The 10703-nt window shown below is 41.8% G+C and overlaps 1 protein-coding gene across 3 annotated transcripts; it reads left to right on the plus strand.

Annotated features, from left to right (window-relative positions):
- The first annotated feature begins 207 nt into the window (after positions 1–207).
- ical1 (islet cell autoantigen 1-like) lies at positions 208–9007 on the plus strand. 3 transcript variants are annotated; one of them, XM_089008478.1, is made up of 13 exons: positions 208–1195; positions 1259–1412; positions 3141–3213; positions 3299–3422; positions 3492–3690; positions 3782–3907; positions 4581–4679; positions 4754–4836; positions 6074–6120; positions 6811–7095; positions 7167–7262; positions 7340–7461; positions 8164–9007. In XM_089008478.1, exons 1-12 carry the CDS (start codon positions 1188–1190, stop codon positions 7453–7455), a joined length of 1410 nt encoding a protein of 469 aa, XP_088864604.1. In that variant the 5' UTR covers positions 208–1187; the 3' UTR covers positions 7456–7461; positions 8164–9007. The 3 variants fall into 3 exon arrangements, with proteins under 3 accessions (XP_088864604.1, XP_088864595.1, XP_088864588.1); XM_089008469.1 differs by lacking the exon at positions 8164–9007 and having other exon boundaries at positions 209–537; positions 1163–1195; positions 7340–7616; XM_089008462.1 differs by lacking the exon at positions 8164–9007 and having other exon boundaries at positions 211–513; positions 1163–1195; positions 7340–7616.
- Positions 9008–10703: the final 1696 nt, after the last annotated feature.

The raw sequence follows: 10703 nt of genomic DNA on the forward strand, positions 1-10703 counted from the left end.
ACCCCTCAATCACTTTGGTGCACATCACAAGTGAAAAAAAACTGGACACTTGTAAACCCCCCCGTTCACCCCATCCCCTTTCAAATTGCTGCTGTGGATTGCAAATTTCCCCATTGTGGGACAAATAAAGTTTTTCTGATTCTGATAACAGGAGCAATATTAGCCTAGGGAGACTGTCGAATTTCATTTGAATGAAAAACCGTATTTTTTTTAATTCCTCATTTTTTGTATAGCCATGGGCAGAACAACTAAAGACTCCAATTCAATGTCAGATAAATAAAAAATGTACAATGGTGTGCCATCTGACATCATTGCTCATTTGCATATCCTGTTTCTCTGACTCACACAATGATGCATATCGCGAGAGGACCTTATAGCCGAGCGACTATCAGATGCTGCCACGAAAGGACACATTCAATATTCGACTAACCTTCCATATCGCCTAGCCAAACCGATGACCCACATATAAGGGACCGAAACTTTTTTTTTTTATTTTTTTATTTTTTTGACTGCGTAAGTTAACAAAGTTTTCTTAAGGTAACACACAGCACAGCGGCTAACATGCTAGGCGTCGTACTAGCACGTCATCTCGTTTTATTTTCGGCTGCAGGCGCCGAGAACTACATTTTGCTTATGGACCGTTGACGTGGCTTTACTTAATGTGCTATTGCGACCGAGATTAGGAAGGCGTCATTCGTCCCCGAATGCCGAGTTTGGGAAGTGAACACCTGCTTTGACAGAAGTGACAGACAGCTGTTTGCAGTGCGCGAGTAGCAGATGCTCCGGATTAGCTCAAAATTGTGGAAAATTCTTATGCTATTGGTGTTGGATCTGTACAGTTAAAACAATGAAAAAATGTTTTCAGAATCGGGCCTATTCGCCGAGTAATCAAAAGAACTACGATGGTACACAAAGCAGTCGAGACTACTTTCGAACAAAAGTTCAATTCCTATAAAGGTGAAAATGTGACGAGTTTTCCATAACTAAGTCAACCGTGGAAGAGATTGACAGAGGAGTGGCTGTCACTTACCCCCTCACCATAAGAATGTAGGAAAATGAATCTTGGCGAGCGAAGGAAATTTTCTGATTCCATCGACTTCAAACCCACGAGGAGATTTAACTAGAATGAATTAATGAACTGTCATACCTCTTGTACTTGCAGAGTGGAAAAGTCTTGAACCCCAATCATGGATGGGTATGTATGAATCCAGAGTCAACTTAGAATACATCGTAAGTGACATTTTTTTTCTCGCTGAAGGTTTGTTGGAGATATGCTGGGTGAAGACAGCTCAGTAGTGGCACGCATGCAGAAGAAATTCTGGAAAACCAAACAGGTGCTCATCAAGGCCACAGGCAAGAAGGAGGACGAGTATGTGGTGGCTTCTGACGCTGACCTTGATGCAAAACTTGAGGTACAAAAACCGTGTAAAGATTGCTATAAATCAACCATCCAGAGACATTGAAACAATATTTATTTCTATATTTGCTTCGGTTGGTTGGAAAATCTAAAAAAAAACATTTTAAACATGTTCGATAACCTAAAGCTGCAAAGTTGACTCCTGCAAAAGATTGTGAGCAGGCCATTTAATATTCCCATCCGAAGAATCAAAGCACTTTTTGTTTTCATTCTATTTTCCTTAATAATACATTGATATTTATGAGGAGATTCTTTTATATATTCACCTCTGAAGAGTACTATTCTGTTATTGTAATTTACAATTTTAAAATAGGCGGCGAAACACTGATTCTCAACTCGTGGGGTCGCGGACAGCTACTGGAGTAAAGATGTGATGTGTATTTATGGTCAGATTTTTTCCCCCTTCCCTTCCTTGACGTATCACAGACGCGAACCACATGTAACACATACGGAAAGAGACACAAAAATTAAATACTTCCTTGTCGTCTAGCCAATAAAATGACTCTGACAATACATCAAACTCATTTGAAACTGTATTAAAAAATACAAGACTATCTCCATCCGTTTTCCCAGGTTATATTTAACTCTCCAAAAAATGCGCAATAGTTGCCATTGTCACTGCTTTTCGCTTGACTGTTTACATTTTATTAATGAGAAGTGTTTCTCATACTTTTAATGGGACTATGCTCAGTCAGTTTGGAATACCTCTCCGATACAGCGCGTTTTGCCTGGTTAAATTTTGTAGCCGTATAGTAGATCGGGTGTGCTGGATCTTATCCCAGCTGTCTTCGGGCAGTAGGCGGGTTACATGCTGAACTGGTTGCCAGACAATCATAGGTCACACATAGACAAACAAGACATACATTCCCACAGTCACACCTAAGGACTATTTACCGTGTTCATTTAACCTACCTGGGAATGTGGGAGAAAAAACCCACCCTGGTATGGGAATAACACGGAAACACCACACACACAGGTCGAGGCCTCGGATTCGAATCCATGACTTATACTCTGAGATGGATGCGCTAACTCGTCAACCACTGTGTTGCCCTAATAAAATACACACCAGAGTCAAATAAAACAAAACTATTCTGCGTTATTTTAAATTTCAATAAATTGTAGTTCCTATTAGTACTAGCGGTGGCAAAACATAGCTTCATGAAGCACTTGTAATAATTTTTGACTCCTTAAAAATTATTTTTTAAGCGAGCGTAAATGGGTAAGAAATTTATTGCAAAAGCTGATTATTATTTATGGCACATGACAATTTGACATTTTGGTACATATTTTAGCCAGTTGACATGAGTGACGGGAGAACAAAGCTTCATGAAGCACTCATGATAATTCCCACCAACATTCCCTGTTCATACTAATTGCATATTTGACATGGGCGTGGAAAGAGGAATCAGGGACGCCAATGTTTGCACATTTCGATATATGAAAGGTAGTGATGGTTAAAACGAAGCTTCATGAAGCACTTGTTATATTTTTTGACTCCTCCAGATGGTGCTCTTTGTTTAAATATGAAGGTTAGTGCAAAGGAAATGTCAATTCACTGCTCCTTTCAACCAAGGGTGCTATCTCGATGAGTCAAAAACTCAAAATTGCTTCATGAAGCTTCATTTGCCCATCAGTATCGCTGACTGCAATTAAAATGGTAACTTATTTGCTGTTAGTCATAAAGTGTCATACATCAGCAATCTTGCCTCTTTGGCTCCCGCAGTTCTTCAGCTCAGTCCAATCGACCTGCACAGAGTTGCTCAAAGTGATTGAGAAGTACCAGCATCGGATTACACGTGAGTCGAGAGTCCCTCCGTGGGCAAAAATTGAGTTTCATCCAAGATCACGACAGAATAAGGCTGTGAAACTGAAACTCTGCAGGTCTGTCGCAAGAGGAGAATGAGCTGGGCCTGTTTCTCCGCTTCCAAGCGGAACACGACCGCACCAAGGCCGGCAACATGATGGACGCCACTAGCAAGGCCCTTTGCACCTCCGCCAAGAAGAGGCACGAGGCCGCAGACAAAAGGTGCACATCGGCTGTCGATGTCTAAATAAATGCAATTTCTCGTCACAGGATGGCGCTGTGCGCACCGCTAAAACGTTTGCACCAGGAAGTTGAGACTTTCCGACGACGTGCCATAGCGGACACGCACCTGACTGTCGGCCGCATGGAGAAAGCTCGCACAGAGTACAGAGGAGCTTTGCTTTGGATGAAAGATGTCTCTCAAGAACTTGACCCGGATACTTACAAACAACTGGAAAAGTTCAGAAAGGTATCTCTCCCCAGTTGGTCCTTTTCTGTACTGGTGGATGGTTTAGGGTCAGAGAGGGGCCTTTGGACTGATCAATGTGATCTCGTCATAGGTTCAAGGCCAGGTGAGGGCGACAAAGAATCAGTTTGAGAAGTTAAAGAACGACGTGTGCCAGAAGGTGGACATGCTGGGTGCCAGCCGCTGCAACATGCTGTCACACTCACTTTGCAACTATCAGGTTGGCCCACCAAAAATATTTTGTCGAGTATCTAGTGCCGATTTGCAAAATCAAGACATCTTGAACCACTTTACACATTGCATAAGTCCCCCAAAAAACACATGCCTCACATAACTACGCTGGATCGGTGAAACGGTCATTGACTGGTTACCACAGCCGCCTTACAATACAGAGGTTGCGGGTTCAAATTCGGCTCCAGGACTTTGAATGCTCTGCCCTGGCCGACGTGGGTTTTCTCCGGGTCCTCCGGTTTCCTACACCATTCTAAAAACAAGCGCAGAAGGGTGATTGAATGCTCTAAATCAATGGTGTGATTCATTTTCTTTGCAGCGAGTGGGCCACAATGTCGTTCCGGCTTCCTATCGAGGGCTTTTATGAATTTGGGGAAGTCATTAGAATGTTTAATCCACTCCACATGTATCCAGAGCGCACAACAAATGAATGAATAACTAGTTTTAAAATTTGAAGTCAAGAATAATGACTGTTATTATGGTTTACATGGGACAATTTTAAAGTTTGGTTCGGACTTTAGCAATCATCATGGAACTTGTCATGCTTGATTTCCTTTTGCGGGCCCAATAAAATCATGTGGCAGCCCAGATTTAGCCCCTGGGCCTTGACTTTGACACCTCTGCTTTAATTTTTTTTTCACACACCTTCCCCATCCCTGCAGACCACTCTTCTACACTTCTGGGAAAAGACGGCCCAAGCCTTGTCCGGCATCCATGATGCCTTCCAGGGACACGTGCCGTACCAGTTCACCACACTCAAGGTGGGTAGATGCTGCAGTGGCAGAGCTCGGGCTCTTTTCAGCTCCGTATTTATGATTTATCCAATCCCCGACAGGACCTGCGTGACCCATTAGAGCAAATAACTACAGCGCAACAAGCAGAGCCAGATGACAAGGATCTACAGGGTAACATTGGCAGGTGGGCTAACCCAATTGACTCCACGTCAGCACAGATTGCGCACGTCGAGTGGTTACAATTCGGTTTATCGGTGAATAGATACGTACATGATAGTGATGTGCAAGTGAAGCTTCATGAATCACTTGTGATAGTTTTTCACTCCTCTAGATGGCGCTCATGTTTTAAAGATCCCGTAGACATATTTAAACCAAGTGCACAATCTGGCGGAGTAAAAAAAATATCACAAGTGCTTCATGAAGCTTCATTTTCCCATCACGAGTCTGTGGAGATTTTTCCAGCTTTCTCACAATCCAAAATACAGTGATACCTCAGCTTACAAATACTTTAGTTCACGAACTTTTTGCCTTACGAACATTAAATTTGCGAGAATATAATCTTGGCATACGAACTAGTTTTTGTCGGACGAACCAAACCACACAGCGCAACGTTGGCTGGCGGACTAGTTTTCGGTGGATGAACACCAAACCACACGGTCGATAAGTGCCACGGCGGCTGGCGGACTAGTTTTCGTCATCCCGTAGTTTGTTATCGAGTGGAGTACTTTTGCTATTATGGGACCGAAAAAGACCCCACCACAGGCTAGTGTTAAGCCGAAGAGGACACAAAACAAAATTACGGTCGAACAGAAGAAGGAGATCATTGAAAAATACGAACAAGGTGCGCCTTTGTGTGACTTCCCAGTACCATTATGCTAACTCGACCATTGCTACGTGTGGCTAAAGGTGTTTCTGTGTTGTCTAAGCTACGGTCTCAGGCAATAGAAGAGGTTGAAAACCTTGTGTTGATTTGGATTAAGGAAAAGCAGCTACCAGGGTACAGTGTGAATCAGGGTATTATCTCCAAGAAAGCACGGCAACTTCACTCGGATATCATCAAGAGGCAACTACGTCAACGACCATCACAAAGGTCAATAAAATGACTTTATTATACCGTAGAGTTTATTTCTTTAATTACAATACAATAGCACATTTATTATACATAAAATAAAGTATATTTTGTGTCATTTCAAGGCTTACTTAGTAAAAAAATTCTGTTTTATGTGGACCTGGGAATGGATTATTCACATTTTAATGGTTTCTTATGGGAAATAAATGTTTGGCAGACGAACTTTTCGCCTTACACACACTTTCTGGGAACCAATTAAGTTCTTAAGCTGAGGTATCATTGTACTGCACTTCACATTTGTTTGACACACCTGAGGGTCTCTGAAAGTGATTCTCTTTTCATCCCTCCCTAGTCTGGTGTGCTTGGATGACGAAGCAACAGGAAGTGCGGCGGACGCAGGTATGGAAGACGATTGATTGGAACACACTTCAGATCCACTTATCACTCTCTGGTCAAACTGAATTCGTTTTTTTTGTGGTTTTTGGAGTCATTTGTTGAAATGACTACAAGGGTGACTGTTGCGATTAAACACGTCATGATTTTTTCCTAGCTCTTAACTCATTCACTGCCATTCATGAATTTATTCGAGAATTGAAAATATGATGTCGAACGTCATTCCCAAATTTGTTCGGGTTTTGTTTTTTCTTGTTTGGGTGCCAATAAAGCGCTGGTCATTGCCTTTGGCAATGTTTTTTTTCCCCTTCCACAAGTGGCAGCATTTCCCTTTTTTCTATGTTAACGCTTTATTCCAGCTGTAACCAATATGTATGTTTGGCATTGTATTTTGGACAGCCACCTTTATTTTGAGCTCATATAACTCCAGACCAATATAATTTAGGAATTAACTCTTTTTCTGATGAAAGAAGAGAGTCTAAGGTTTCTTACGCTGCATTGAATGTTTATGTCGGCCTGATACTCAATATTCTGTGGGTCCCGGAACTTCAGTGACAATGACAAAAACCCTGGCAATCGACTGGACACATTTTTGAACATGTCTGTCAGTGAATGAGTTCAATATAGACAAAGGAACCATGAATGATTCTGAAAGATGGTTTACTCGTTGTCAAGACTTCTGCCGCTTCTCAAAAGGTGTTTTGCCTGACTCCACTGGCTCGGGGTCGGCACTGCAGGATGACGATGGGGAACAGGGTGATATGGCGTTCCTCAAAGACCTTCTCAGCCCCAGCCCGGGGGCGACTGACGAATTCAGCAAAGAGTGGCAGGACGCTTTCGGCCTCTTTGACGCTCCCATTGCTGCCGGAGCCGGTCCGGCGCCTTCTGCGGGCCACGCCGCCCCTCTGCCGCAGTGCACCTCCCCCACTCCTACGGGCTTCCTACCTTCTCAGCTCCTGGATCACAGTCTGAGTACCACAGGTGAGCCGCGTCCTTCACTACTGGTGTAAGGCCAACAGCTCTTCCTCATCGCCGTGTGTTTGGTCTGTCAGGATGGTCGACGCCGCCCATGTTTCAAGCGCCGCCGCTTCAGCCGCCTCTGACACAGAACCTATCCGCTCCGCCTGCTCCGGCTTCTGGAGCCAATGGTAAAGCACCAACAGAGTAATTCCAATTATTTTTGTCATACTCATCGGTTGTTTTTCAAATATAAACGTGGTCGTAGCTACTGCAGGTGGATCCAGAAACATGTCGGCTTGGTTCAACCTGTTCGCCGACCTGGACCCTCTCGCCAACCCCGACGCTATCGGACGTTCCGCAGACGAGCTCCTCAACGCCTGAAACTATGTAGGATGATATCGAGAACATCGATACGTGCATACACACACACACACACACACACACACACACACACACACACACACACACACACACACACACACACACACACACACACACACACACACACACACACACACACACACACACACACACACACACACTTAGACGAAAACGAAATGACTGTTAACTACTAATGGCAAAACGAAGCTTCATGAAGCACTTGTGATAATTTTTTTTGATTCCTCCAGATGGTGCTCTTGCTTTAATTATGAAGGCGAGTGCAAATGAAGTGTCTTAAAAATCCATCTTTAACCCAAGAGTGCCCTCTAGAGGAGTCAAATACAATTTTGCATCCACACGCTGCTCATAAAAGCCAAGTTTACATGGAGTTATGCACAGTAATCCCTCGCTATAACACTATTTATCTTTCACAGCTTTGCTGTTTGGGAGTGATAGCTTATAAATGAAATTTATTATTATTATAAAGGGAAAACGAAGCTTCATGAAGCACTTGTGATATTTTTTGAACCCTTCCACATGGTGCTCTTGATTTAAATATGAAGGTTCATGCAAAGGAAATGTCTTAAACAATCCACTGCGTCTTTAAACCAATACTGCCATCGAGAAGAGTCAAAAACTCATGAAGCTTCACCTGCCCATCACTACTGTTTGGTCAATTTTTTTGTGTATTTTTTTTTTTTTTAACAGCGCATTGTGTTTTGCATCCTGAGGGACTGGAGCCCGTCAACAGCCTCATCGCTGTACAACTTGCCAAATTTTCTCCAAAACGTTCTGTACAATCTTTTAAAAAGCTTTATGAGTTGTGTATATATATACGATAAAGATCTATATATATGATAAAGATCTAGTCAATACAATATTGTATTGTATATGAAATAATTGTAAAAAAATAACGTTTACGTCTTGACAGCTTTCACTTATCACGGGTCCTTTTTGAAACAACCTGCGCGCCCAAAAAGGATTACTATTACAATTACAATGTCTCCAAATGTCACTCTGCTTCTGCATCACAGGTTAAAATGCAAAGCATTAAAAAAATAATAAATGGTAATGAATGGAATGAAAACTGTGCCGTCTTTCTGAACGCTAAGATTCTGATGTGCTGGAACTGTATTGTGGAAAAATAACAGTTGTTATATTTTTCAAAAATGATAAAGTCTAGTAAGATTACATTTTAAAAATTTGGGGGGTGTGACAGTAAATGGCGGTTATTTTGAGATGATGAAATGATCTCTGTGTGTACATGACTGAGTGCATCTGTTGTGAAGGGTCTGTTATACAGTGGTCGATTGTAATTCCTCTTCTGTATTATGATTCATTTTCACGTGACGCTACTTTTTAATATATCTTGAGCTTTGAAGAGTTTAAAAGTTATTTACTGGCAGTCGTACATACTTTTTGATCTGTCATTTGCCGTCTACTGGTTACTCTTAAAGAATGTATTTATCGAACCACAATTGCTTTGTTTACTTTGTTTCACTTAAGAATTTACAAACGGAATCGGCATAACAATAAAAAGGACCACAACTTTTGTGCTTCTGTAATTTTTTTTTTAAAGTTGACGACATTGGTCATTTGTGGTTTTTCTGTCCTTACTTTTTGCCACATGCAACATGGCAGCCACGTTCACGTAGTACGTGCGTGGTGACCACGCAGATATGTTTATTCCGGCCAATCATACGAAGCGTGCGTAAACTTGCTGTGTGATTGCTGGGTTGTTGACGAGATCCCCACCCCTCTCATAACATAGCCAGTTAGCTAGCGAGGTCGCTAGCTAGATAGCGAGCTAGATAACGAGCTAGCTAGCTAGACATACAGACAGATTTTGGTGTTCTTTGCAGTTATCGCATACAAGCTTTTCAGTTCATCAAACCAATTTTATTACCCCATAGAGACTACCAAATGAAATACAAAATTCAGTTTATTAATTCAATGTATTAAGGCGCAAAAAAAAATCCAATCTCAATGCCCCAATGTGAAAAAAATGCAATCCCTTCCTTGTTGACTAACAAAGTAACTCAGTAATGAGAGTTTTGGGGAAAGCTCAGTTATTTTTTTACACTGTTTGAGGTCAAATTATGGTCATAAGCTTCTTATATTAATTGTGACTATAACATTTTGGTCAAAGGAGGCCAAACATGAGTTTGGGTTGAGTTATGAGGAAAAAAAGGGTTGAGTTATGAGGAAATTATGTTATGTTATGTCGTTGGGTTCAGTTATTAGGAAAAAAAAACAGAAACATTCAGCATTTTTGGAACAAGACAATTTATTTATTGATAAAAAAAAAAAAAACAGCAAAAACCCAAACAAAAAAAACAAATCAGGTTGCTGACCATCTTGTACAGCTCGTCCCATTCTTGTTTTCATTAATGAGTGTTGACCCCAACCTGAGATGGGATTTGCGATGGATGACCTTGCCTATTCTTAATCTGACCCCCGTTTGATAAATAAATACATTACTCTTCACAATGATAACATGTAATTCACAGTACTCAGAGGCGCAATTAAGATAACAAACGAGCGGCGAATTGTATCTTGAGTGGCTGTTTACAATTGTTCAGCTCACTCCGATACGCGTCTTTTGTCAGCTCATACAATGCGACATATTATTTACATCCCGGTTCATTCCGATGGCACCTGTAGAGCTGATGTGCTCTCGGAACATCATAAATAGCGTCGTAAATTGGGCTATTTCTGTATTGTGCCGTTTTATTTTTATTTTTTGGCTGCTGCGGCCATTTGTTGATGATGGCCCATCGTCGCAGGAGACATCTTGTCAATATCAGTTCATTGAGTTTGTTCATTGCCATGGTAACCATCGCCATTTGCGCAACAGTGCCCTTCCTGCGGTGTGGGGTGAATACCGCCATGGTTTACTCTTTAGACGATGATGTCACAAGCCGAAAAAAAGAGAGAACCCAGCCTGGAGTTTAGGCAGGGAAGTAGTAAAAGTCTACACACCCCCAAATTCAAAATCTGGCGTACGGCAATGTTCAAAATTAGAATGCAAAGAACCATTTTGTAACTCCCCCTACCATTAACTTGTACAACTCAATTGATATAGAATTATTTTTGCGGCATGTCAGAAGTACGTTTATAAAACTTCTGTGTAAGCTCTCAGTTGTACAGGACTGGTCCATCGATGAAAAGGTTTCTTCAGCCGTCATCTGTACTTCTTTGAAGGTGTCGGACGTTTCGCTTCTTATCCAAGAAGCTTCGTCATCAAA

The sequence above is a fragment of the Hippocampus bargibanti genome, linkage group LG01, assembly GCF_051943395.1.
Source record: "Hippocampus bargibanti isolate YZ-2025 linkage group LG01, ASM5194339v1, whole genome shotgun sequence".
Taxonomy (NCBI): domain Eukaryota; kingdom Metazoa; phylum Chordata; class Actinopteri; order Syngnathiformes; family Syngnathidae; genus Hippocampus; species Hippocampus bargibanti.